Raw genomic sequence first — 24,826 nt, forward strand, 5'->3', positions numbered from 1 at the left:
ATTTCTGGAATCCAGACCAATGGTGGCGGACTAGGCCAAAAATGCCTGGTGGGATGAGGCATTGAAAGTCAAACCAAATCAACTCGATTAATACACTCACAATGGGCTCTGAAGCACAACGGGTTCGCGCCGCGGTCCTCGCGCGCGACACCAACGAGACGAAGATCCAGTTGGCCATCAACATCGATGGGGGTGCCTTCCCCGAGGGCATTGACGAGCGCCTCGTTGCGTCCCTGGAGGGCCATGCAAGTCAGGCTACGAAGAGCCAGACGATTAGCATAAACACCGGAATTGGATTCTTGGACCACATGTTGCATGCGCTGGCGAAGCATGCGGGGTGGAGTTTAGCAATCAGGTGTCAGGGTGATCTTCACAGTGAGTCTACAGTCGTACAAACATCGCGGAAGGAAGCTAACGGGATTTCACAGTCGATGACCACCACAGCGCAGAAGACGTCTGCATTGCCCTTGGCTCTGCCTTTAAGGAAGCCCTCGGTGCGCCTATTGGCGTTGCCCGCTTCGGGTCCGCCTACTGCCCTCTTGACGAGGCCCTGTCCCGCGCTGTTGTCGACCTCTCGAACAGGCCCTATGCCATCATTGAGCTCGGTCTCAAGCGCGAGAAGATCGGAGACCTGAGCTGCGAGATGATTCCTCACTGCATGGAGAGCTTCGCCCAGGCGGCGAGGGTCACCATCCATGTGGATTGTCTGCGGGGCTTCAATGACCACCACAGAGCGGAGAGTGCGTTCAAGGCCCTGGCTGTGGCTTTACGGATGGCGACGACAAAGGTTGCAGGACGGGAAGGGGAAGTGCCGAGTACCAAGGGCACATTGAGCACTTAGACTATCTATGTAGTAGTAACAAATTAAAAGTTAACTCAAATAAATCTGCAGTCCGTACCTGAATAATCCTGAGAAATATATGCCAAGACCATTCCGCCCGATAGCGTGGCAATCCAGGGCGGAGCGGAGCGGAAACTTATCGCGCCCCGCCAATTTTCATGCAGCCCAAAATTATTTCGGTTTATCGCCTGTCTTGGAGCTCCAAACATAAGATACCCCATTCTTCAAGCACCAATTGCAGGACAACCTTTGTAATGGCGCCATCCAAGACCTCGACGGTGAAGAACAAGCACGCTTCGAAGCGCAGCGCCAACGGTTCCGGAATCTCGAACTCGAAGTACTCAACGAGGCCCCAGAATGACGGCGTGAGCAAGAAGAAGAAGGAAGCGCCGAAGACAGCAAAGGGAACAGGAAAGCCGCGATTCAAGAAGAGGCGGGTGTACACCGAGAAGGAGCTGAATATTCCGGCTCTGAATATGATTACACCCGTGGGCGTTGAGAAGCCGAAGACGGGGAAGAAGGGAAAAGTTTTCATCGATGATAGGGTATGTCGATCCTGAGATTATTGCTACAGATGAGAGGTAGCAATTGGAATACAGGATATAGTTACTAATTCAAAATAGGAATCCATGCTTACGATTCTGGCGATGGTACATGCCGACAAGGATGGCCAAATTGAGTCGAAGATGATGAAGGCGCGCCAGATGGAGGAGATCCGCGAGGCCCGCAAGGCAGAGCAGGAGAAGAGGATAGAGATCCGAAAGGCGAAGTTGGACGAGACCAAAGATGGCATGCGCAAGAAGAGGAAGCGTGAGAAGGCGGGTGGTGACGCCATGGAGGGCGTAGAGACGAAGGAGAGGCTGGGCACGAAACCGCTGAAGGTTAAGAAGAAGAGCGTCAGCTTTGCGTAGACGGAAGCCGAGGCAGACGAAGCAAAGATGTAGGTTGGGATATAGCATTGTTGGGACACTGTGAAAATGGGTGGGGAGGCGTTATTGGCGGGGCTTATAGGCGTTGTCCTGGATCAGCTGAATTGCTGAAACCGATACCAAAGAATATGAAAATTGGCCTTATTATATTGGGTTCCACCTGTCATATGTTGATATCAGTGCCCAAGATCCGTCTATAGTACAAGTTCGGAGTCATGGTGTTGGTGGCCCTCTGGCGAAGATGGAACGTGATTGGCATCCAGCGCCAAAGAAAATTGGCCCTCATGATTGATTATTGAAAACTCCGTCTATATCTATCTAATGCACATCCAAGTTCCACATGCAAAGGTATAAAGCGCTCGGAGCAAAACAGTCAAATCAACTCTAACGCAGTCCATTCCACGCTATCGTTTTGGAAGTGGACCTCCTATCTATTATCCCTAAACAGTGAGTCCATGGTTACCATCCCTAAGTATAACACCCTCGTGCACAGAGTTTGAATGTAGAGCCGCCGTCCACTGTTCTTGAAGATTGAGCCTTGCCTATGCTCCCTGGACGTGGAGCTTTCGTCGCATAGGTGTAAATTGAGAGTGTCCATTGGCGGTCTCCACGCCGACGTTCACCTTGCGCGGGATCATCGAATTCATATCTACATCAAGAGCCATGCTGTTCAGGAAATTGACTGCCGGTTTGGCGTGCCAGCGGTCTCCGTTGCTGAGGGTTTCAAACCAAGAAAGATGTCCCCCTAACGATGTGGTACACAGGACTGTATACGGGTTCTGCTTGAACTCTTCGTATGGGATGGCTTCGTCGATGGCGATTGGGTCATCTTGGGCGTTGATTGCAAGGAGAGGGATGCGAACTCCCAGAAGTGAGTCGACAGAGGAGGCATCTCTGTAGTAAGCCCCTTCCGTTGGGTATCCCCATGTCGGGCCTTGAACTTCTCTGTCGAACTCGTGCAAATACGTGACGTTCCTAACACGGTCCATGTTGATATTAGTGTGCTTTTCGATTTGCTCCGCATGACGCTCTACTAGTTTCTTCATGTTGCCAGCCATCACTTTGGAGTAGACTTCTTTGCCCATCCAGGTTCGTTGCAGAGCCATACTCCCAAGTTCGAGATTCCATGGGTTTGAAATCACAACAGCTGCCTTCAATTGGCACGACTCTCCTTCTTCTCCAATGTACTACATTGCGTTAGTGAAATTCCGTGATCAGTTCGGAGGAGTATCTTACATTCGTAAGGATGTTGGCACCGAGTGAAAACCCTATTCCGAAAAGAGGTCTATTCGGATATTTCAACCTGAGCCATTTCACCACCTGCCGCGTATCCCATGTTGCTCTCGCGTTGTAAAGGATGCTGCTCGATATCATATGCCCTGCACAACCTCTCGAGTTGATGCAGCATGCCTCCCACCCCTTGCTGTCCATCAAAGGTGCCAGCACGTGACGTAAATAGATTTCAAAGGACCCCCCTGAAAGGCCATGAAGAGCAACAATCATGGGACGACTGTCCAACGACCCAGCTTCGAGTTCTTGAAGCTCCTGTTTGTCATAATATATGGTTCGGGGAGGTAGGCCTTCTTCTGCGCCTTCAAAAGGCGGAACAATAAAATCGACAGCAAAGTTTCCCTCGTATGCAGGGTCCTCAGCATCGAAGATCTTCCGCTTATAATGAACGGCTGGTCCCTCTGGCTTGAGGACAGTCATGGCCGTCTGAAGGTGGCCATTGAATAGCCACGGGTTCAATCGGCATGGCGGTGTCGATTTCTCAACTATCCGAAGCAAATCCGTTTCTTCTCCATCTTTTGTCTTAAACTGGAGAGGTTCAGGGGAGGTAACGAAGCCAACCTTGGCGTGCCCAAGCCACTCCATTTGCGGCAGTTTGCTGCTTATGCGTCTGACAGGTAGGGGTCTAGGCTGGGTATTATAGGTCTCAACGATTAGACAAAGAATGAACTGGATAAATGAGTGATCCAAATACAAATAAATTAGAGAAGAAAGATAGAATACCACCCTAGAGATATTTTACCCGCCACTCTGGGGGGCGATCAATCTCGGAATAGATTCTAGCCCCGTTTGTGGATCCTCAGGGGTGGCAATTGGTGTACCTCGGCACAAATAGGCGCGCTTCTCGCGCTTATGCGTGTCCATAGCGTCCATCTTCAGCCGCGCGACCCAAAGAGGAACCTCTAAATTCGATGTGAGGCAGCAAGGCAGCATGCATTATCAACCCTGAGAACATGTCATATCAGGGCCCGCCAGGGTATGGGAACGGATACCCTCCCGTATATGGCCAGCATGGAAATTATAATGACCGGCCGCCGCAGGGCGCGTATCTTCCACACCCCGAACAACAAACGGCACCATCACCTGGCGCATATACTCAAGGACGGATAAGCATGCAACAACTCCAGGCAATGCAGGCACAGAACGAAGCAGCATACTATCAACAAAGTCAATATGGGCAAGCTCCTTATGTCCATAACCAGCAGCCCGTTTACTACCAACCTCCACCTCCTCCGCCTCAGCAGCCACAGTCCTACGCTCAGTACATAGACCCACGGCAACCACAATATGCGCCTGTCCAGAGCTACCCATCTCAATATGATAGATCTTATGACGAACTTAGCCTTCCAACGCCCATGCCACAGGTTCAGGCACCACGACAACAACCACGACAACAACCGCGACCACAAGACAACGCGCGAATGGCCCATAATCCTATGCCGCCGGTGGTGAAGAAGCCCAAGCCGCCTCCTCTCCAGCCTATAGACCCGTATTCGCTATTACCTGCGCTAGCGGAGGAGTATTTTGCAGCTGCACATGATGTGGGACTTGCGACAGCTCAGCGCATGGATGCCAATGCCGTGATCAGCTACCAGAAGATGATTGCAACAGGATTAGGGTGCCTTGAAGTGGCTCTAAACAGTGGAAGGCTTGAGCCGAGGCTCGAGGCAAAGATACGTTTACGGTACGCAAGCGTATTGTTGGAGGATACGGACAACGTGATGGAGGCAGAAACCGCTCTGAGCAAAGGAATAACGCTTTGCGAGCAGGTATGTTACCCCTCGGTATCACTTTGACACGGCTAATGTGGGGTAGAACCGGTATTTTGACCTGAAGTATAACATGCAAGTACTACTGGCCAAACTCATGTTCACCAAAAGCCCAAAGGCGGCGCTGAAAGCGTTGGATGGCTATATCAAGGATGTTGAAGCCTACCAACACCACTCCTGGATTTACGTCTTCCGTTTCTTAAAAGCTACTCTTGCTCTGCAGTCCGGTCGCAGCTCAGACGCAAACTCGGCGTTGCAAACACTTCGCAGCATATCCAGTATCGCCAACGACCGCGGCGACCACGCTATAGTGACCATTGCTTCCCTCGTGGATGCACTCGCCTCCCTTCATATGCCTTCTTCGGGGTCTATTGAAAGCATCGAGCGGGCGCTTGCGACCGTGAATATGTACCAGTTAGATCCTGAGTGCGCAATACCGCCATTACAAGCGCTTGGGCACATTGTAGATACTACTGCGAGCCTGACCAATTCTTCTTCAGACAAGACAATGCCTAAACTGAAGGCCATGCAGGATATGATAAACAATGCATTTGCGGACTCAGAAGAATGGAATAGGTCTACCGATGCGATGAAATTACCTATAAATAGGGGTCGAGGTGATGCACATATCTCGAGTCAAGACACGTCGGGGGTCTTGAAACTGGGCCACGATGGGAGAGATATGCTACTCGTCACTTTAATGGGCAAGTCGGACGTGTTCATCTTATGGTGAGTACCATCAGTACAAAATATTAACTCTACTTCCGCGACTAACTTTTGTAGCCATCTATTGACGGGAATAATACGTCTTCACGTATCAGCTGTGGACGGCTCAGCTCTTAAATACCTTCGGCAAGGGTTGCAGAGGAGTCTCGACATGAAAACGATTAAGTACTCCGGGTCATTACCAGGCGCTTTGGAGAAGATTCGCTGGCGCGGGATGATAACCTGCTACTTCTACATCTACATGGTGTTCTGCTCCATCTCCACCACAGATTGGACGACCGCCAAAGCGAACCTGGACGCGTTCGAGGTTGCCATCAGCGATATGGGCGCTTCTGTGGGGCCGGTAATTGTGCAACTGTATATTTACTTGTCGGCCATGTATTTCCAGGGTACGGGCGACCTCGAACGGGCATTAGAGTTGTACAGGAGTGAAGAATTCACACTACCTAAGCTAGACGACATCGCACGCTCTCCAGAAGAACATGTTCGGCGAGAATTGTCTGTCCTTGCGGCAATGAACTCGCTGTGGATAATGCAGTGCGACCCGCAAGTTGATCTCGAGCAGAACGCGCGTCTGCTTGCAATGCTCGAGCCGTGGGGCGCAAACAATGCCAACAAAGAGGTAGAAGCTGTCTATAACCTTCTCCGGGCCTCGGTGGAAACCAGACCGGCGACCACACAGACACAGTCAAAAGCATACATACGAGCCGCCATGGAAGTGGCGAGGAACATGAAGAACGTGCACCTCATATGCGTCGTGCTTAATCTTATGTGCGAGAAATACTTTGGCGGGATCGTGGGAGACCAGGCCGAAAAAAGTGCCGTAGCCGCATCGACGCAGGCGAAGAAGAGCGGGAATTTGCTGTGGATGAGTACCGCGGAAGGCTTGCTGGCTCGCAGTTTTGAGATCCAGGGAAAGACGCGCGAGGCGCAGACGTCCATGGCTGAGGCGGTTCGGCTTGCTAATTTGGCTGTGCAATCGCCGCTTTGATGGTATGCTGGGAACCTTGATTTAACGGCTACATATCGGAGTTTTGAGGGGCGGTGTGTATGTCCTACATGGCTGGGCTGGGTTGTATTTAAACGGAAATTTGGTCACGGGGAGGTAGGAGGCGTCCTCATAGGTATACCCAATTTACTCTTGTGACTCCTTGTCACTTACTATAATGCTATAAAGCTTTCTCACTCAGGGTCTACTACCAAGACTCACTATCCCTTGACGAGGCGGACCAGCCGCTTCGGATCCGTAGGACTGACGTATCCAGCAGTCACCGTTTCCGCGGTGCCTTTAACGGCATAGCCTCCATCTGCATTCTCGATCCAGACATCCCACTTTGTAATCCCACTGTCCGCCGTAGCTTGTTTGCTATCCGCCTCTATCGGTGTTTCGGTGGCATCGACTTCCGTAGAAGCCGCACTTGCCTGAGGTTGACGCCTGACACAGATCGTCATCTTCTCGTCCGCAAAAAGCGGCGTCAAATTCTTATAAGTGATACACTTAACCATCTGCGGGATCCCCGTCTCCAAGCCCCTCATCTGCGAACTGAGCACCTTCAGCATCAGGAGGATGGAAAGCGGTCCATGGACGACAAGGTTCCGGAATCCCTCTACGGTGCGTGCGTACTCGCGGTCTAGATGGATGCGGTGCGCGTTGAAAGTTAATGCTGAGAAGCGGAACAGCAGGTTAGCGTCGGGGACTATGGATACACTGAAGTCGGGCTTGATTGTAGCTAAGGTAGAGTAGTCAGTGACGATATCGAGATAGCATCTAGGGTATAGAATGACTTTGCGCCTCACGTTTTATGATTCGAGTCGGCTTAGAAACGTCGTCGATCGCCTCCTCGGGTGTCTTTGCGGGCATGAAGACCAAATTCCTGCTCTCAATAATAGCCGCCTTGTCGACAGCCTCCGCCGCAGACAAGTTGAGTTTCCGATAGGCTCTTGTAGGACCTATAGCCCTCGTAATATCAACCCAGACCTTCTCATTCCCGACGCTGCCTTTAACCACGGCATCCGTTATCTGCTCGTTGCAGCGCAGCGCATCGTCTTGGCGGTGTTTGGAGGTGAGGTATCTGCGCCTAGCGTCGGTCCTGAATTCTATCGACCCCCCGGCCCACATGCGCCGTACCCACGGCTTGCCGGGGAAGTGCATGTCATCGGTGCCATCGGCGAGGAGGTTCGCCGTCGGCGGAGGGAAGAAGACGAGGTGATATCCAGCAGGTAGCTGCCAAGCACCTGTCGATGCTTTCGGAAGTGTCCGATTGACAGAATCGGGGAGGAATTTGGCCAAGGTTATCTCGAGGAGTGCATATGGGCTTGACTTGTCATGCCTTAGTTTGTCGTAGATGGAGTTTGAAGCCCTAGATTTCAGACGCTGGCATACACCAGAGTGCCTTGCGTGCTCGCCGGAGTCGGAGATTGCATGGAGGGGTCGAATTGCGCGATGGTATGCTTTTATTACACCGGGCCTTTTGGGCCAAGACGCCATAGTCTGTTGTTGCAGCCGTCAATGGCCCAAGATGATCACTTTTCGGTATCATTGTCTGAATGATAAGGTTTATATTGCTCGGGAACCTTGGGAGACACAGCTAATGGTCCGTGCATATACCGACGGAACCCGCCCGAAGCACAATGTAAATGAACAGTCAGCTCCATTGGAATCTACTTTTAGCCTATGTAATCACGATCTTGCTCCCATTTTCGCAGATAACTGATCTGTCCAGCTTCCTAGCCATCTCCAGCTCTGTGCGGCCTTGTCGAGAAGTTCAAAGGCACCCTTGACAACTCCCTGAGGATCGTGGAGCTTGCTTCCCTCGAACTCCACGAAGAATATATACTGGAACGGGCGAATCTTGCTGGGCCGGCTATTAATACTAGTCAGGTTCAGCTGGTACTTTTTAAAGCTGTCCAATGCGTCCGCGAGTGCCCCCGGAGATTTGTGGTCCACCGTGAATGAAACCAAGCTCTTCTCATGAGCTCCAGCTTGGGTGAATAGACCCGCATCGTCCACTTTGTCGTTCTCTAAGCCCTTTCTCAGGACGAAGAATCGAGTAGTATTATCCACTGTATCTTCTATGTTTCTCGCAAGCACATCTAGCTTGTGGGCAACTGATGCTGCTTCGCTTGCGATAGCGGCGCTCGTCCCAGTTGTATCTGCCTTTACCAGCTCTGCCGCCTTGCTCGTAGATGTAACATCGATCCTCTCGATGCCCTTGAGATATGCCCCTAGGAATAGTTCGCACTGCCCGAAGGCCTGTGGGTGGGAGTATATTCGTTGGATCTTGTCTAAGCTCGACAACGGCTTTGTCCGCGGCTTCAATGGCTTGGGCACAGCAGGCGTCGGGGTAGAGGATCCGTCTGTATCCTGTGGTAGAGAACTCGATTTGTGTCCCAAGAGGCAGTGATGGACATCTTGATATATCTCGCCGCAAACGGATATGTCGGGGTATGAGAGCTCTCTGTCCGCGAAGAGGTCGAGCGTGAAGACTACGGAGCCATTCGTGGAGTTTTCGAAGGGAACAACACCTCGTGAGGCTGTTCCAGATTGCACAGCTTCGAATATATCTATTTCGCCATGAGTAACAAGGAGCTATCTTCAAAGGCCTGGCTTAATACCTCTAATTGTCACCACGGGCACAAGTTCATAATCGGCTTCGGGGAAGCATCCCAGAGTAGCCTGGGGCACAAGGTGATTAGCTGAGTGTAATAAATTGAGCAGTTAAAATCAAACCTACCTGATGTGAATACGAGGACACCGGTCCAAGGAAGGCCACCTTTTCCTTCGTCATCGTTCAGTGCGTCGTTTTGGCTGTGATGCCCATATGAAAACTACCCCACCGATAGCGCAATCGGCGACAATCGCGATAACGGCTGATTCACAGACAATATGGGGAAAATCGTCCAGCGCACAAAACGTTAGTATGAAACTACGGCCCGGTTCAAATGGCAGCTAGCAAGCGAATGGTGGATGTTGACCTTAGTATTATTGAGAAAGTGCGCATATTACAGTTATTTTGGGGGAGAAACAAGGGTAATTTTCATTGGCAAACTTAAATGGTCATGGTAAACTTTTTTTATTGGCAAGCTATGTCGGAATGATTCCACTGTCGTAGCAGCAGAATCTAGGACATGCTATATAATACGGGCTAATGATTCACAAAACAAGACGCCTGCGATCAAAACAAATTCATGGAGCAAGCGATCTTCATCCCAGTCATCCCAAGCCGTCGTAAACTTGCCAGTACCACCTATAGAATCGAAGGGGGTCCTATTAAGTCTGCCATACGTTAACTCTGCGCAACATCTGTCATACCACATGCAAGCTTACCTTTTTCAGCCTGTTTACTGTCATCTTAAGCCAACATCATGGAGTGTAGCGGACTGGGCCGGACCACCTGGGCAACCGGGCCGTGGCCAGGATAGATGGAAACTTGACCTGCCGTCTGCTTCGTAGCAGGAGCGCGCGGCGGCAGGGCAGGCGATGACGGGGTTTCTGGTTTAGAGTCCTCGCTCACTGCGAGGGCATCAAACTGTCAATCTAGGGAGGCGCGTTAGTGTAGTTCGTCGAGACTCTGAAGCAGGGTACAAACCGTCATAATAATCATCATCATCCTCATCGACTTCAGCCAGCTGCTCGAAGTTGACCTTGTAACGAAGCAGACCGCCAATGCCACCGAATCCCTTGACGAACTGGTTTCCTTCGCTGGACCTATCGGAGACGAACTCAAGCGTGGTACCGAAGTCTCTGTACTTCTCAGCAATCCACTCAAGGAAGGATATCTGCTCAACAACTTCCATTTCTTGGCCAGTCTCCTTGTCCATGAATTGATCTCTGTCGGATGCTTCCTGTTTCTTCGTAGTGTGGAGAATGACTTTGTTTCCGTTGGAGTCTTTAAGCTCCCAGCGGTTGATTTCCAAATTCTCAAAGACAATGAGGATCTCCACAGCACCCAGCTCCAACGCCTTGAGCGTATCTTCAACACCGTAGCAGACACGGCCAGTATCCTGGCTAATCTCCTCGAAGTATTTGCCGATAAGCTTCTTCTCCTGGATGAACTTGACGTTGCTCAGCGTCTCGGCAGAAAGCTCGATAGCCTGGTTGAAACCGTTTTCACCTCCGTAGGAGACATCGACAACCTTAATGACCTTGACCTGGAGTCTTCCATCGAACAGATCGGACTGGTTCAGGTCGTTCTTGAAATCGGCAGAACCAGCCAAGATAATACCGGCAACGTTGACCTTGTCATTGGTAATGAAGTTCTGCACTGCCAATTCTGCGACCTTGCGGACATAATTGTGACGCTTTTCCTCACGAAGACGGGCGAAACGGAGAGCGGACTGACCACCACGGCCGTGCTTCTTGGGGAGATCGACGGAGAACTTGTGAACAACGTCTCTGGTGTTGCCACTCAGGGTACCAAACAAGGCTCCGTTACCATCCATAATAATGAATCCAAACTTCTGGTCATCCTCGAGCAACTCCGCGAGGGCTTCCGTGTGGAACTTGTTGTCGCAAAGATACAGAGAGGTGTTGATAGGCCTGAAAGGCTCGAAATCAATATTGACCTTCCTTTCCTTTCCTTCAGAAGTCAAAATTTCACCACAGTACACGACCAGTCCATTCGGCGGGACTTTGTTGTATAGCTTCAGCCTCTGCTGAGTAGACGTAATGGCGGACAGGACGGACTGTCTGTTGACACGCGACTTGATGTTGGAGGCAGTTCCCTGGGGAGTTATTAGCATACACTCAGCCATGATAGTGGCAAGGCAGAGCATACATATTCTTCAGCCAACATCTTTGCCGCACGCGAGACTTGATCCTTTGGAGCTGTTATATTGTCAGTGATGCGATCGGCTGAATGAGAAGATCCAACGTACGGATAATCAGCGAAATCATGGAAGTTCCATTTCCTCTGGCTGCTTCAAGACGCCTGATGAGCTTCTTGACCTTCCAAATCTCAATGTTCTTCTCGGCCTCGTTCGCCGCTGGGTCGGACATGATGTCGAAAAGGGTCCTTCAACCACCGGAAGTAAGAGAGCGAGAATTCGAGATTATGTGCGTCACAAATCTCTTGTGTATTCGCGATCGGATGCCGCGACTTTCTTGAGTTGTTTTGGTCGTGGATTGTGGCGTCGTCGGCCTCCAGGTGTAAATTATGTGGGACGCACCCAAGCGAGCGCGAAAGGTGGTTAAATGCTGCAAAAAAAGGGCTTCCGTATCACGTGAAGTTAGTTGGAGGGGTCAGGAACAACCCCGCAGCTGAAGTGGTCGTCTCACCTCTAGTACCTGGTTTATATAAGAACGGCAGATTCACTTTAGGTTGATTTATTTGTTTCTTGAGTCTCTCTTAATAGTCTTTCTGCTCGTCGTGAGGGGAGGAGAGTGGCTATATAAGGCTCTACAGGGATTTACAGGGAAACGCACAAAAATGTGCTCTTTGGTACTGATTCATGGTGTATATTGGCGTCATTGCAGCTCATGGCGGGATTTGTAAATAGGACAACTTTTGCCAGCGCAGAGTCTACAAGCTAAGATGCTCACCGTCCCGAATTATTCTCTATACAGTAATACATGCAGCTTCAATTTCAAGTTTTGCCATTCAAACCCTCGGAGAATCTGTCCGAAATCGGAAAATATATCAACCGCTCGGCAATCTAGTGGTATCTAGTGAAATCCCATGACAGCACCGTTCGTGGGTTTTCCCGCTCCATGTCTGGCATCTCAGCCAATGATATTGATCCATTAGCAAAGCTGAGTGGGGCAACTCCCTTGCACTGATAAGGAGCAAGACCCTGTTTACTTTGCTAAGTACAAGGGCATTGTACTGTGAAGCTTCATATTGCATCTCGATAACGGAAAGAGCTGGGGAAGCTTATTAGCAACTCATATAACTGATATTGATATCCTTATCTTGGCTTCCGTGCCTACTCTACTCTCTCAGGCACTTGATGCCTCTGTTATAACTGATCTCTGATGCATCTATTCAACTAGATCGATCCTACATCTCTTGCCGCGGATACCAACGCCCGTCGCCATGAGCCGTAACCCACCAAATCCAACGAACTGGGACGACTACCAGTATGGCACGTCTTACAGATCTTCTGGTAGCTCGACTGGCAGAAGAAGCGTCCGCTTCGGTGCTGAGAGCGAGAGGGATGTGTCTCCCAGTGACACTGGTGATCGAACTGAGGTGGACTCTGGACTGCGAAGACGTCGGTAAGTTCCAATGAGGAGGATCGAGGAGTAGCCTCAAACCCCAAGGACTAGGCGTATTTAGGGACCTACTTATAAGGGTCCCTTAAACGTAGTCGAAGATATCCTGCAAGCTGTTCAGTTTGAAGCAGTACACAAGCCATGTCCTCGTGTGACCTCCCCGTACAACAAGAGCATATATTAACGTTTGAACTACAGGTCGTCCATAAACATGCACTTGAATGCAATAGGCGAATTCGGAGGCGTCAACTCTATAAACAACTTCGCCAGGAGCTGGCAGCGAGCCGCGGCATTCCACGAAGCCGCACCACAACGGCCATCTTTCATCTTAGCTTCCGACTCCGAAGAGCAACGATTCTCGCGGTCAGAAGTCGAACCTCGAAGCGATGCCCGTGCTTCCCTCCTTCAGCAGCATTTCTTGCACAGAGGTTCCGATGAAGCTATACAGGACGGCGAGAATGCTGAGAGCAGCGTCGTCTCGCCCCTGCTACAAGGACACGATGAAGCGCGCAAATCTCTGCGCGGCTCGGACTTTGGAAGCATAGGGGGCAGCCCAAGAGGAAGAGATTCTCTATTTCCGCTACCTGGAAGCTACGGGACCTCATACGGTACCATTCGCTCAATGGTGAATGAGCCCTCAATGGTGCATGCGGGCCGCCTATGGCGTCAGGAACAGGAGGCTGGCGATAAGTTGGCTGACGGAGAGAGGCCACCTCTTCTTGTCAAGGAAGTTGAGCAGGATGGCAAAATTGTTTTGGTTATTGACGGCCAGTCCACCTTGCCACAGACAGTCTTCAACTCAACGAACGTTCTCATTGGCATTGGTATCCTATCTTTACCGTTGGGAATGAAATATGCTGGTTGGCTCTGCGGAACCATATTCCTAGCTGCGGCGGCGTTGGTTACTGCATATACAGCCAAACTTCTAGCGAAGTGCATGGATGTCGATGCAAGTCTGATCACGTTTGCTGATCTTGCATTCATTTCTGTATGTGTCCTGGATTTACCCCATCCTAAATCATCGCTAATACTCCCATAGTTTGGCCACAGAGCCCGAATCGCCACGGGGATTCTGTTCTCTGTTGAACTTCTAGCCGCCTGTGTGGCGTTAATCGTACTCTTTGCAGAGACCCTGGATCTTCTAATACCAGGAGTCGGTGTTGTGGAATGGAAGATCATATGTGGATTTTTGATGATACCCCTGAATTTTGTTCCTTTGCGTTTGCTCAGCTTTACCAGCATTTTGGGGATTTTTTCTTGCTTCTGCAGTAAGTTAGGCATTGGGGGTGTAGAGGGACAAAACATCCGTATTCTAAAACTAACGGTGTGATAGTTGTTCTCATTGTTTTCATTGATGGATTCATTAAGCCGGAAACCCCTGGATCGCTTCGACAGCCTGCGGATACGTATATGTTCCCCAAAAATTGGTTAACTCTGCCAATCTCCTTGGGACTTCTCATCTGTATGACTATACCATTTGCTCCTTGATAGGCATTGACTGACCTTTCCAGCGCCCTTTGGAGGCCACGCAATCTTTCCCTCGTTCGTGGCAACCCATTTACTTCATTTTGACAACAACTAATCAATCCTCAGGATCTACCGTGATATGAGGCATCCTCACCGATACGGCACAGCCCTCAAGATTACATTTTCATTCACCGTAAGTCCAAAAGAATACGTCAGATGGTCTTTGGGTGGGGAGCTGATTTAGCCTGTAGTATTTACTCGATGCCCTAACAGCAATTGCCGGCTACCTCATGTTCGGCGATGGTGTCCTCGACTCCGTAACTAACAACATAATCCGAACTAGCGGATACCCGCAGTCATTGACCGTACTTCTCTGCATCTTCATCGCCATCATCCCGCTCACTAAACTACCTCTAAATGCCAGGCCCATAGTGGCCACCCTCGAGGCGCTCACCGGCCTCGACGCACGCACTGTCCCCGGCGATGATTCCCTAGTGGGGTGCTCCAAATTCGGCCGCGGCATCCAGAAGGTGGCGATACGAGTCGTTGTGATCATTTCTTTTGTCTTCTTAGCAGTCGTTTTCCCCGCATTCGATAGCATCATGGCGTTTATGGGCTCCTGTTTGTGCTTTGCCATCTGCGTCATCCTGCCGCTGCTGTTCCATCTTAAAATCTTTGGGGATGAGATACCGCGGGCAGAGAGGATCATGAATTGGGTCTTGATTGTTATCTCGACGATTCTTGCGGTTATTGGTACGATTTTTGCGTTCTTGCCCAAGTCTTGGATTGGAGCGGAGTGAGCAAGTGTTTGTGCATTTTTGTTTTGTTGATATTTATTGTTTGATATATTTGTTTTGGTTAATTTGGTTGGCTATCTGCTGCATTTTCGAGGGGTTGTTAGAGCATTGTAAAATATATCACATCATTATAGTACACACATGGCATATGCCCTCAAATATATTTAGTCTTGTTTCTTCAAATCATGGGCAATATTTGGTTTGATGAAGATGGTGGTGGCAATACGGCCCAAATCTAGAGCTTCGTCGACATTTTACAAAACATTTCAGATACGGTTTACAAAGCCCATTTGAGAAATCTGTTTCGTTTACACTAGCAGCAACCTCTCAGCACTTGATCAGCTGTGCGATAGTATCTAATCCCCCCTCTTCTGCCACCCATCATCACTTCAAAATAATTGCAAAATTATTCCTCGTCCCTCCAGCCCTCACCTCCACCTTCTTGAACTGCTCCCGCTTAGCCTTCGGCGTCAGATCCACACCCCGCCACAGATAATACACCAACTTATTCGACAGCTTCTTGTGCACCTTGGCATAGCCCAGGCTCGTCAATATAGCCTCCAGCTTCGGCTCATCCATGTATCGAGAATTCGACACACACGGTGCTGGTAAGACCAGAAATAGCGCAGGGAACACGGTCTGCAACTCTTCTTCGCTCTCCCCAAGTGGGCTGCGGAGGAATTGCAACGTCCGCTTCAGCATTTCGCCCCTGGAAACTGCGTCCGGCACATAGTTGAGCACCAAGCTCAGGCTGATGATTTCGAATTTCTCGTTCGATAGCTTAGGCAGCGGCCTTTCCATAAAGTCTTGCTGCGTAATGCCTTGTGCCTGGCTGTTCAAATCGATGCGCTCGGTATCGAAGAGTCCGCTCCTCGAGCAGGCATTGGTGGTACTCAACGCGCCCACCTCAAGAAGTCGCAGTTTCTGCTCTCCGGTCCTCGCTTTAAGTGATGGTATTATCGGCTTCAACCAATCCATCAAAATCTTGCTGCTATCACCCCCGCGCTCATTTCCCTGGCCAATCAAGCTCGCCGTCTGGTACTTCTCAATCCCTCCCTGTTTCGCAATCTGTCTTTCTAGATCCGCGACTTTGATGGCATCGCCGGCTTTTTGGGCTATGGCCTTTTGCTTTTCGAGGGTGTGGTGGGCGCGGATGAGGGTTCGGGTGGCTTTGCTGGAGAGGGATGGGGGTGGTTTGACGGTGGGTGGTCGGCCGTGGGAGAGGCTTTTAGGTTTCCCACTCTTTTTCTTGGAGATTGCCATGCACGCTTTGTTGTTGTCAAGTTTGAACTTGACTGACAGTTGCACAGGGTAATTTGAGCGTGTTAATAACTTTACTCGTCGACGATATCAATTCTCTTAATATCCAAACCCCACTGAACATCGCGAATTAAATAATGGGCGGTGAGTCTAGCAGAATGACCATATACAGTACTAGCTCCAATGCGATAAGAGTGCTGAAGTTTTCGCTTACAGGGTGCATGGGGTTGCTAGCGCGCACACAGAAATTCGGACTAAGCGCAAAATTCCCGGCGCAGCGCAGATATCTTCCGACCTTCAAGCTTCTCTCTCGACCACAACGAATCCGACAAACTTCGACAAAATGGCCCCTCCTAGCAAGACTGGTATGCGATGACACTTCCATCTACTTCTCCGCACAGGCGGCTATTGCACTCTGGCAATGCGATGAGCCCGACTCTTCTCGACGCCCGATAAGATGGAGCGAAACTTCTTTTTTCGAAATGGAAAAATAAACACGTTGTGTTGACTTTTTTCGGGCGTCGAAGAGGAGGGATGTCATACAATGCACACAAGCAGTAGCAGCTATTGCGAGTTCACAAGAGCGAATGCTGATGCGTTGTAATTAGGTGGTGCCTCCAAGGCCGGCAAGGGCAACAAGAAGGCCAATGAAGCCGCAAAGGCCGCTCTTAAGGGCGTAAGTATTCTCTCCTCTCTCCATCATCATCCTCACAACGCCCTCGGGACGTCACGGCTGACAATTTCAACAGGTTCACTCTCACAAGGCCCGCAAGGTCCGTCTCTCGACGACCTTCCACCGCCCGAAGACCCTGATCCTCTCGCGCTCGCCCAAGTACCCCCGCAAGAGCATTCCTCACCAGCCCCGCCTGGATGAGCACCAGGTCATCATCCACCCTCTCAACACCGAGAGCGCGATGAAGAAGATTGAGGAGAACAACACCCTCGTCTTCATTGTCAACATCAAGGCCAACAAGCGCCAGATCAAGGAGGCTCTTAAGAAGCTTTACGATATTGACACCGTCAAGATTAACACCCTTGTCCGGTATGTACTCCCATTGATGCACCACAGCGAATAATAACAAAACTAACGTAATACCCAGCCCTGATGGATCCAAGAAGGCCTTCGCTCGCCTGACCCCAGATGTCGATGCTCTCGACATCGCCGCCACCAAGCTCGCCATCGTCTAAGTACGTAATGCCGGGTTCGGTTGTGGTTTTGCAAGGGATTGGAGGGATTATGATATTTGTTCGGGCATTATCAGGCTGAGGTCTTCTCGTGGCTACGGGGGACTCGATTTAAGCGGGTGTGCTATCGAAGGGCATTGTTACCCAGGCGTTTCTCCGTGGGGGGAATGAATGAACATCAAATTCAAACAACACTTGCAAACCTATATGTATTTTGTATCGTTTGGAAGTGAGGTGATTTGACGACGTGATTTGTTGTTGTATTGAGACCTGTGAACTCTCGTAGACTATCGAATTATGCCCATCATAGTTCTGTTGATTTATTGTGTCTTGACTCGCAAACTCTTGTAGACTGATGCATTATGCTTGATACGCTTCAATCCTCCCCATTCGATCATCAATTCTATTCATCCCAGAGTGGAACATTCCCCATACTCTGCCATAAAAATACACACCCCCATCCCATCCCAACCCTCCCATCCAGCCACATCTATATCAACACACCCTCCCTCCAGCCTCATAATAATACACCCTTTTCCCATCCCCCAATCTCCCAATCCCCTCATCCCTCTCCCCATCTCCCATCCCCAATAGTCTATCCCCTCATCCCCTCAAGCTGCTTAATAACCAAGAAATTCGCATCCAAAAAGCGATCCACACAGTTCCTCGCGCACGTCTCCTCGCTCTTATCCAGCTTCCCGCTCTTGATGCTGCCAGTCACGCACTTGGTCCAGCAGATGTCTGTGAGGTTGTGGACGGCTGTGGTTTCTTATTAGCTTTCTGTTTTGCTGTCTGTGGTTTGGGGCACGGCTGGTGGGCTCGCACTTGGGATGGAGGGAGGCAGGGATGGAGAGGGGAGAAGGGATGTGATGGGATTGATGGGGGGAAGTGAGGCGGAGGGGCAATGGGGAAGGAGGGAAGGTGGGAGACATACACTGCTGCAACTTGCTCTTCTGCGTCTCATTCTGGATGAACTGCTGGAGCTCCTGCTTGTCGCGCTGGGTCAAGCTGTTGACGTCGAATTCTCCGTTGGCGTCCATTGTGATTTGAGGGTTTTTGGTTTTTTTTTGGGTAGGTGGGTTGGTTTGGTTTGGTGGAGGTGTGGTAATTGGCAATTGTCTTGTGGATTGTGAGTTGTGTTTGGGTGGAGGTTCTGGGCGAGGCGCAAATTGTTGGTATGACGGTTCGGTGGTGGTAGAATTATTTGTGTCACGTGATAGTATTATTGGGTTGGCAGGGGGGTCGAGGAGAGCTGAATGGTAAAGCGTACAATTAAATATCACGAAGGTCATCATCACTGGGAAGGCGAAAAAGGTAGATCATATAATCCAATCCATTATTCAAATCAGTTGACTATCTATGGTCTCCAACTATAACCATCTCTTCGATTAAACTCTGGAACAAGACAAGCCTATATATGTAGACCTGGTTCGACAAGTGCAAGATACATCAAACAACCAAGTTATAAGGGGGACACAATGCCCGTCCGCACCAAAGAAAAATTCGCATCGCGTAACATGTAATCCAAAGCTTGCTCGCATTCATGCCGTCGCAAAATCGTAATCGTAGTCATCATATGTTGCATAACTCCCAAAAAGCGACATTGCTCATGCTTTTTCTTATGCCTATGCTCATGCCAACCACAAACACAAAACAGCGCAATATCAGATCAGATGAAGCGCATACGCCTCGCCAACGCGAGCGAGAGCAGGACGAAGATGAACAGCCCAGCGAGGATGGTGAAGAAGGGAATCAGATTATCGCCATCCATGAACGGGACCTTGACGTTCATCCCGAAGAGACCGCACACCAAATTCAGCGGCACCAGAATCGACGCGAGCACTGTGATCTTGCTGAGGACCTTGTTGGAGTTCGTCCCCTGGGTGATATTATCAATCGACAACTGCGCGAGGTAATTGCTGTGCGAGCGACTCAGCATCTTCTCAAAGTGCCCCAAGTTCGACATCATAGTCACGACGTGGTCCTGGATATCGCCGAGGTAGAGACCGATGTCCATGCGCGGGGTGACGTTGTAGTTCTCGTTGCAGCGCTTGGTGAAGCCGCGGAGGACATCGGCTTTGCCGCCGAGGAGCTTCATGAGGGCCATGACGGTCTTGCGGACGTTGCCGATGGTGCGGAGGAAGTCGTGCATGTCGTCGCTGCGGGCGACAAAGACTTGGTCTTCGATGTTGTCGGTTTCGGCTTCGATTTGGTTGATGAGGGGGGCGAAGGAGTCGACGATGTCGTCACTGGGTGGGTTAGTTGGTATTCGATGGTGTTTTAGGTGCTGTGAAAACTTACATGAGCGCGTAGCAAATCCAGTCGCTGCTGAGAGAAACATAGTCCTTCAGAGCTGTGATTCTCTTGCGAACAACTCCGACGTGTCGGTTGGGGGCGAAGCTGAAGCTAAGCGTACCCTCGCGGAAGACGATAACGTAGACATTGAAAGGTTCCAGCTCGGTGGTACCAAGGCCGTCGTCATTGGCAACAGTATTGAACGAGCGGAAGCATGCGAAGTAGTAAGCAGGGAACAGCTCAATCTTCTCGCGAGTCTCTTGTTTCTCGATATCCTCCATTGTCAGGGGATGGATCTGGAAGGCCTTGCAGATGGCTCGGATTTCTTCTTCGGTGGGGTTGCTCAGGTTCAACCACCACACGCCGTCGTCCTCGTTCTCGGGGAGGTAGAAGAGGTTGCGAACATCTTCGCCTGGCATGATCAGGTCACCGAATTCGGCAGCGTGGATGGTAGACTCCCACGCAGACGAGAAGAAGCTGAAGCGGTTCCCATCATAGTGCTCAGTGGCCGGCTTGCCAACCTTCTCGTCGAGAATATCATCCAGTTCCTTCTTCTCCTCAGAGACGGAGACGGAGTCGACGATGGCGGACTTGGAGATGCTCGCGGAAGATCTGAGATCCTTGAAGGCAGTGCGCGGAGGAGGCTGGTTCTTTGGCGGAGTGTGATCACGCTCCTCTTCGGCAATGAAGTTCTCGAGAAAGTCAAAGTCGATGTAGAGCTTTCTCTTGTCGCGCGGGAAATTGGCCGTGGACAGCGGGAAGCAGACATCCTCTGCAGCAGAGCTGTGGATGGAGTCAGCCACGCTGATACCATCCGTCTCATTCGTATATCGTCTGCTGCGTTGGCTGGGCGCCTTGCTAACGCGCGAAGCCGTGCGGTGGAGGGATCGGTCATCGACGCCGAGCTTCTTTTGAGCAGCCTCGACGGAGTGGTCGCGCTCTCGTCTGCGAGCAGCTGCGAAGGCCTTCACCGAGTTTGGCGGCGAAGGGGCTCTAGATTCAACTGTTGGCCTGCGGCTACGCTGGTAGGTTGGTGAGATTCCCTCTCCGTCGTCGATTGCAGTCTCATAGTCGCGGCGAGTATTGGTGCGAGCCAAGGCATCATCGACCCATGCTAGGTCTGTCCCGGATTCGTTCATCGCTTGGGCTCCGTACAAGGTGTCGATAGTGCCTCGTCTGGATCGAATTGGCCTCTGCACCGAGGCCATCTGGTGGCGATGGTCATCAAGCTCAGGCACAGGAGTGCTGTAGCGCGTATCGTCACGGTGCATCTCGTAGAGGTCCTCCTGGTCCGACATATTGGCTGCTTTAGCTGTCTTAATTGTCCTAGTCTCCGGTATTTCTCGTTCTTCCGTCTCTTATCTTCGTATTCTCCCCTATATTCCCCTACTTTCTCTCTCCTTTCTCTCCTTTCCAAGGCGGGTCGCAGCGACCGCCCCTATTGCGTAGGTGACAATGTGAGAGATGTCTCCCCGCACAGGTCGTCCCTGAGCGTCGAATTCGTTTAGGGCGCCAGCTTAATATCGTTCCCTACCCCTTGCGGTAGGACGCTCGAGTTGTCTATTCGTATGCAGAGTTGGTTGTTGGTGTTGTCTTCGCTCGGAAAATCCAATTACGGAGGCTTCTTGTCACCTCCGCAGTAGGCCCAGGACTTTGGGCCGAGGAGCGGACGGATGAAGGAGAACTTGAGGAGTACGAGTCCCGCCAATTTGGTGGTTTTTGATATGGAAGGCTGCCGAGGCGCCGGTAGTCAACTAGAAAGTGCGTTGGAGAGAGCGACGGAACTCAAGCCACCCAGATCAGAATCCCTAGGAGATAGTATGGTGGCGTTGTTTGAAGTGTCGGTGTGGTGGTATGGTAGGTGGTGGCTATTGTCAAACGGACGGTGAAGTTATCGCTGTGTGCGAAGTGTGGAATGACGTATCAGATGCGGTGAAGCTGGATGTTTCTTTGCACGATAAGTAGTTATTTTAACAGCGGTTCAGAAGGACTCTGAGTTGCGGATATGTTGGGGTTTTTGAAGTTGTTGGCTGCGTAACAAAAGTTTTGCAGTGTGGTGGCTATTGTTGTGGTAGTAGGTCAGTGAAGAGGCGGGATGTGGATTGGTTTTGTTCTGGTGAAAGAACTTCGGCAAATGAAGGTCCGGACGGTACACACACGGACACAGCCAAGGTTTTCTTTAAAAGGTGGGTTGTGGTTGGGCGAGGAGGGCTGATAGTGGGGGAACTACGACGGCGAAAGATTAGTAGTTCATAGGTTCATAGTACTCCATAGTACGCTACAGTACGCTACAGTACTTGTATTGGACTTTTTGTTTAGTTCTTCAGGTCCATGATCAGCTATACCTGACTTTTTCTAGGTATAATGGGTAAAATGGGGGTTTAGTGTTGGTTTAGTTGGTTTAGTTGGTATGAGCTAGTGAAAATTGTATGCTACGGCCAGAGTCATCGCTCTAAGCCGCTCCTCTACATCACCCTACAGCGGGGTCGCCGACAGCACTCAGAGGCCTAGAAGACTAGACCATCAGGACCAACGTCAGCCTCTCTCTACGTGTATGTTATGCTATGTACGGCATTTATATCGGACGATGGCATGGAAAAGGTATAGCACACGATACTATAGGAGAGTGTGGCGTCTCCTACATCGGCAGTGACAGTGCATCTACTAGTCTACAGTTAAAAGCCATCGCACTGTCTGTGTTGTGTACTGTAAAACACCATGTGCATGTGTAGAAACTACCCCTCTCCTCCCGCTTGAGGCATTTACCTCATGAGCCAGCCACCAGCCCAGCCCAGCGGTGGGCTGACAATCAAACAGCGGCCGCGGCCAGAACCACCCTCGCCGCCGTATCATACTTACCTAACACATAAACATGGCAATATGGCAATATGGCAATCGAAGAAGCTGCCAATTCTTCCTTGCATTCCCCTGCAGCCAGTGAAACGTGCGTGTTGGGCCTGTAAGAAAGACACTTGGGCCTTGGCTGCCATACTATTGGTAGGACGGGCCGGGAACCTGCTGGTATCCTTCTGTAACTTTTGTAAACTCTACAATAGCTACTTGACCATATCGACCTTTGAGGTCATATCATTCTGTAGGTCGCTCGCTATGGGCCATTACATAGGACATATGGACTGTTCTTACAGTATAATTTGATAATATACTCTTTTACACAGAGCACTCTACTCACTCTAATATGAAATGTTGCCCCACACCCACTCCCTCTCAAACAGTTTCAGAAAGTCGCGCCTGCCACACTCGCGCCAAGACATGTCACGTGCAATCCGTGTGATCGTCCCCATCCAAAGGCCACCACATCAACTTGCCTCTCAGCCTCGTTTGTGGCCTTGTTGATGCAAGGTGCCAACTCTCATCTCGAACCAAGCTAGCACCAACCAAAACCCAAGCCATGGCCGACCAGATCCTCGAGAAGGTTCGCGATCTTGCGGAGGGCCAGATTGTATGTTCCATCCCTATCCTCGTTAACTCCCGGCCGGCCGTCAATTACAGAATGAATGCATGCTAACACACGCCTCAGGACTTCGAGGGCCAAAGACTATCCGAGTTGCTTGCCACAATCGTGCTGGCTGTAGTGGGGGTACGCGTCTTCCGGATCGCTGGTGATGGGTTTGGCTAATTATATTCACGTAGGCTATCGCGTTTGTTATTGGATTCGTTCGCCAAGATATCACACTGGCGCTCTACGTTGGTCTCGCCGGCACCGCCCTCGCGTTCGTCCTCGTCGTCCCGCCGTGGCCCTTCTTCAACCGGAACCCCGTTCCGTGGCTACCAGTGGGAGGTGCAAGGGCAGCGGGCTCGCAGCAGGCGGCGGGAGGGATCGTGGTGGATGGGAAGCATGTCACGACTTGATGGTCTGGGGGAAGTGGGAGGGAGTCAACGGGGTTATAGGCAGGCAAAAACAACAAAATATTTCCACCGCAGCAGCTGCCTTCATTTTTTGATATGTTCTATGCCTAGTACTGATTAAACGCCATGTCATTAGAGTCATTGACGTCTATGATATCCCGTTAGATATCCACGCCGGCCGCGTGCGGGCATCATCAGTTTCGTGCCCCCAAGATTGTATACCACCATCCGTCGTCAGTGTCGAATATGCAGTCCCGGACTGATATATTGCTATCGTGCCACCAGATGCAGGCTCTAGCGACCGTACTTTTGGAACTCCCAGTCTCTGTTGTCCAGGGGGCAGACTTGTCGGGTCTTCAGCCAGCGGGAAATGCAGTGGAAGTGAAATGCGTGCTACGTAGAGTGTTAGATCATATTACCGACCAGTCTTCTGGAGAAACTCACGTTGCAAATACCCCAAGCCACAGTACACTCTTCACTTGTTGCCGATGCTTGATTTGCTTGACATTCTATACCTATTGTGTGTCAGTCGAGAGTGCGGGAGATCCGGTCAAGGCAACATACATAGATCCATGATGTGGTTTCTGCAAATAGCACAGTTGTCGACAACAATATCCCATGCCCACAGAGCGACTGCATTCCACTAGTAATATTTCGTCAGCTTCAAAATCGTAAAATATGTCCCCGCCAGGCCTGCATACCTTCTTCACTTCAAAACGCTTCTTGCCATCTGCCCCTCCATCTCCGGCCGGTCCCTTGGCCTTGGCTCCAGCGGCTCTCTTGACGGGCCCAGCTCCCGAAGTCGATGGTGCGTCGGTCATATCTACGTCTGCCATTGTAGCGTTGAGGTCGAGGTCAAGTTCGAGTTTAAGGCTTTATTTATATGCTGGTATGATGCGACCTTGCGGTCAACTCGAACGAGGTGGTACGGTCGAGTAGATTCGAGTATATGTCAGCCTAGCGTATGAGAGGCGAGATCGTTAAGCTTCAAAGGGTTCAAAGACTCGAAATCTATAGAGTCTCGTTCAAACGATTATGAATGAATAGCCACTGGACCCTCGAATATCGTTCTCGAATACCGTGGTTCGTCCGGATAAGGCTGGAATCCCAGGACGATTAGACGCCGATGGAATATCCCGCGCCCTGTTTCCGTCTCCCAAACGAGTTTAGCGCAGCCTCTCCATTGT

The 24,826-nt window shown here is 50.6% G+C and overlaps 14 protein-coding genes across 14 annotated transcripts; 6 read left to right on the forward strand and 8 right to left on the reverse strand.

Moving 5' to 3' along the window:
* Window positions 1-32: 32 nt before the first annotated feature.
* HIS3 (imidazoleglycerol-phosphate dehydratase) lies at window positions 33-885 on the forward strand. The gene is made up of 2 exons (XM_018271804.2): window positions 33-375; window positions 429-885. The coding sequence occupies exons 1-2, from the start codon at window positions 102-104 to the stop codon at window positions 839-841; spliced, it is 687 nt and encodes a 228-aa protein (XP_018132852.1). The 5' UTR covers window positions 33-101; the 3' UTR covers window positions 842-885.
* Window positions 886-973: 88 nt separating this feature from the next.
* LOC1 (60S ribosomal subunit assembly/export protein) lies at window positions 974-2,222 on the forward strand. The gene is made up of 2 exons (XM_018271805.2): window positions 974-1,386; window positions 1,465-2,222. The coding sequence occupies exons 1-2, from the start codon at window positions 1,000-1,002 to the stop codon at window positions 1,750-1,752; spliced, it is 675 nt and encodes a 224-aa protein (XP_018132853.2). The 5' UTR covers window positions 974-999; the 3' UTR covers window positions 1,753-2,222.
* Window positions 1,977-3,839, reverse strand: VE01_02296 (uncharacterized protein). The gene is made up of 2 exons (XM_018271806.2): window positions 3,007-3,839; window positions 1,977-2,957 (listed from the first exon to the last, which is right to left on the reverse strand). Exons 1-2 carry the CDS (start codon window positions 3,643-3,645, stop codon window positions 2,313-2,315), a joined length of 1,284 nt encoding a protein of 427 aa, XP_018132850.1. The 5' UTR covers window positions 3,646-3,839; the 3' UTR covers window positions 1,977-2,312.
* A 136-nt stretch (window positions 3,840-3,975) lies between these two features.
* On the forward strand, window positions 3,976-6,805 carry VE01_02297 (uncharacterized protein). The gene is made up of 3 exons (XM_018271807.2): window positions 3,976-4,829; window positions 4,876-5,558; window positions 5,613-6,805. Exons 1-3 carry the CDS (start codon window positions 4,014-4,016, stop codon window positions 6,544-6,546), a joined length of 2,433 nt encoding a protein of 810 aa, XP_018132851.1. The 5' UTR covers window positions 3,976-4,013; the 3' UTR covers window positions 6,547-6,805.
* Window positions 6,678-8,090, reverse strand: VE01_02298 (uncharacterized protein). Its single transcript, XM_059463430.1, has 2 exons — window positions 7,353-8,090; window positions 6,678-7,285 (listed from the first exon to the last, which is right to left on the reverse strand). Exons 1-2 carry the CDS (start codon window positions 8,041-8,043, stop codon window positions 6,765-6,767), a joined length of 1,212 nt encoding a protein of 403 aa, XP_059319895.1. The 5' UTR covers window positions 8,044-8,090; the 3' UTR covers window positions 6,678-6,764.
* A 9-nt stretch (window positions 8,091-8,099) lies between these two features.
* On the reverse strand, window positions 8,100-9,553 carry PHA2 (prephenate dehydratase). The gene is made up of 3 exons (XM_018271809.2): window positions 9,290-9,553; window positions 9,171-9,231; window positions 8,100-9,119 (listed from the first exon to the last, which is right to left on the reverse strand). Exons 1-3 carry the CDS (start codon window positions 9,341-9,343, stop codon window positions 8,236-8,238), a joined length of 999 nt encoding a protein of 332 aa, XP_018132700.1. The 5' UTR covers window positions 9,344-9,553; the 3' UTR covers window positions 8,100-8,235.
* A 58-nt stretch (window positions 9,554-9,611) lies between these two features.
* Window positions 9,612-11,853, reverse strand: SUP45 (eRF1). The gene is made up of 6 exons (XM_059463431.1): window positions 11,833-11,853; window positions 11,433-11,765; window positions 11,333-11,382; window positions 10,145-11,279; window positions 9,883-10,092; window positions 9,612-9,831 (listed from the first exon to the last, which is right to left on the reverse strand). The coding sequence occupies exons 2-5, from the start codon at window positions 11,551-11,553 to the stop codon at window positions 10,088-10,090; spliced, it is 1,311 nt and encodes a 436-aa protein (XP_059319911.1). The 5' UTR covers window positions 11,554-11,765; window positions 11,833-11,853; the 3' UTR covers window positions 9,612-9,831; window positions 9,883-10,087.
* A 421-nt stretch (window positions 11,854-12,274) lies between these two features.
* VE01_02301 (uncharacterized protein) lies at window positions 12,275-15,212 on the forward strand. Its single transcript, XM_018271811.2, has 7 exons — window positions 12,275-12,771; window positions 12,967-13,756; window positions 13,808-14,036; window positions 14,102-14,230; window positions 14,280-14,310; window positions 14,362-14,428; window positions 14,487-15,212. Exons 1-7 carry the CDS (start codon window positions 12,590-12,592, stop codon window positions 15,033-15,035), a joined length of 1,977 nt encoding a protein of 658 aa, XP_018132816.1. The 5' UTR covers window positions 12,275-12,589; the 3' UTR covers window positions 15,036-15,212.
* Window positions 15,213-15,305: 93 nt separating this feature from the next.
* Window positions 15,306-16,441, reverse strand: VE01_02302 (uncharacterized protein). Its single transcript, XM_018271812.2, has one exon. The coding sequence runs from the start codon at window positions 16,293-16,295 to the stop codon at window positions 15,417-15,419; it is 879 nt and encodes a 292-aa protein (XP_018132817.1). The 5' UTR covers window positions 16,296-16,441; the 3' UTR covers window positions 15,306-15,416.
* A 131-nt stretch (window positions 16,442-16,572) lies between these two features.
* Window positions 16,573-17,765, forward strand: RPL25 (ribosomal 60S subunit protein L25). Its single transcript, XM_018271813.2, has 4 exons — window positions 16,573-16,657; window positions 16,901-16,968; window positions 17,042-17,334; window positions 17,393-17,765. Exons 1-4 carry the CDS (start codon window positions 16,636-16,638, stop codon window positions 17,478-17,480), a joined length of 471 nt encoding a protein of 156 aa, XP_018132740.1. The 5' UTR covers window positions 16,573-16,635; the 3' UTR covers window positions 17,481-17,765.
* A 291-nt stretch (window positions 17,766-18,056) lies between these two features.
* TIM8 (Mitochondrial import inner membrane translocase subunit tim8) lies at window positions 18,057-18,755 on the reverse strand. Its single transcript, XM_018271814.2, has 2 exons — window positions 18,412-18,755; window positions 18,057-18,236 (listed from the first exon to the last, which is right to left on the reverse strand). Exons 1-2 carry the CDS (start codon window positions 18,515-18,517, stop codon window positions 18,073-18,075), a joined length of 270 nt encoding a protein of 89 aa, XP_018132812.1. The 5' UTR covers window positions 18,518-18,755; the 3' UTR covers window positions 18,057-18,072.
* Window positions 18,756-18,803: 48 nt separating this feature from the next.
* Window positions 18,804-21,829, reverse strand: ALR1 (Mg(2+) transporter). The gene is made up of 2 exons (XM_018271815.2): window positions 19,779-21,829; window positions 18,804-19,726 (listed from the first exon to the last, which is right to left on the reverse strand). Exons 1-2 carry the CDS (start codon window positions 21,068-21,070, stop codon window positions 19,147-19,149), a joined length of 1,872 nt encoding a protein of 623 aa, XP_018132739.1. The 5' UTR covers window positions 21,071-21,829; the 3' UTR covers window positions 18,804-19,146.
* A 1,106-nt stretch (window positions 21,830-22,935) lies between these two features.
* On the forward strand, window positions 22,936-23,766 carry VE01_02306 (uncharacterized protein). Its single transcript, XM_018271816.2, has 3 exons — window positions 22,936-23,232; window positions 23,311-23,370; window positions 23,424-23,766. The coding sequence occupies exons 1-3, from the start codon at window positions 23,182-23,184 to the stop codon at window positions 23,640-23,642; spliced, it is 330 nt and encodes a 109-aa protein (XP_018132813.1). The 5' UTR covers window positions 22,936-23,181; the 3' UTR covers window positions 23,643-23,766.
* RBX1 (RING-box protein 1) lies at window positions 23,706-24,713 on the reverse strand. The gene is made up of 4 exons (XM_018271817.2): window positions 24,341-24,713; window positions 24,204-24,282; window positions 24,084-24,154; window positions 23,706-24,032 (listed from the first exon to the last, which is right to left on the reverse strand). The coding sequence occupies exons 1-4, from the start codon at window positions 24,473-24,475 to the stop codon at window positions 23,934-23,936; spliced, it is 384 nt and encodes a 127-aa protein (XP_018132814.1). The 5' UTR covers window positions 24,476-24,713; the 3' UTR covers window positions 23,706-23,933.
* Window positions 24,714-24,826: the final 113 nt, after the last annotated feature.

This window comes from Pseudogymnoascus verrucosus (genome assembly GCF_001662655.1).
Source record: "Pseudogymnoascus verrucosus strain UAMH 10579 unplaced genomic scaffold scaffold_9, whole genome shotgun sequence".
In the NCBI taxonomy this organism is placed as follows: domain Eukaryota; kingdom Fungi; phylum Ascomycota; class Leotiomycetes; order Thelebolales; family Thelebolaceae; genus Pseudogymnoascus; species Pseudogymnoascus verrucosus.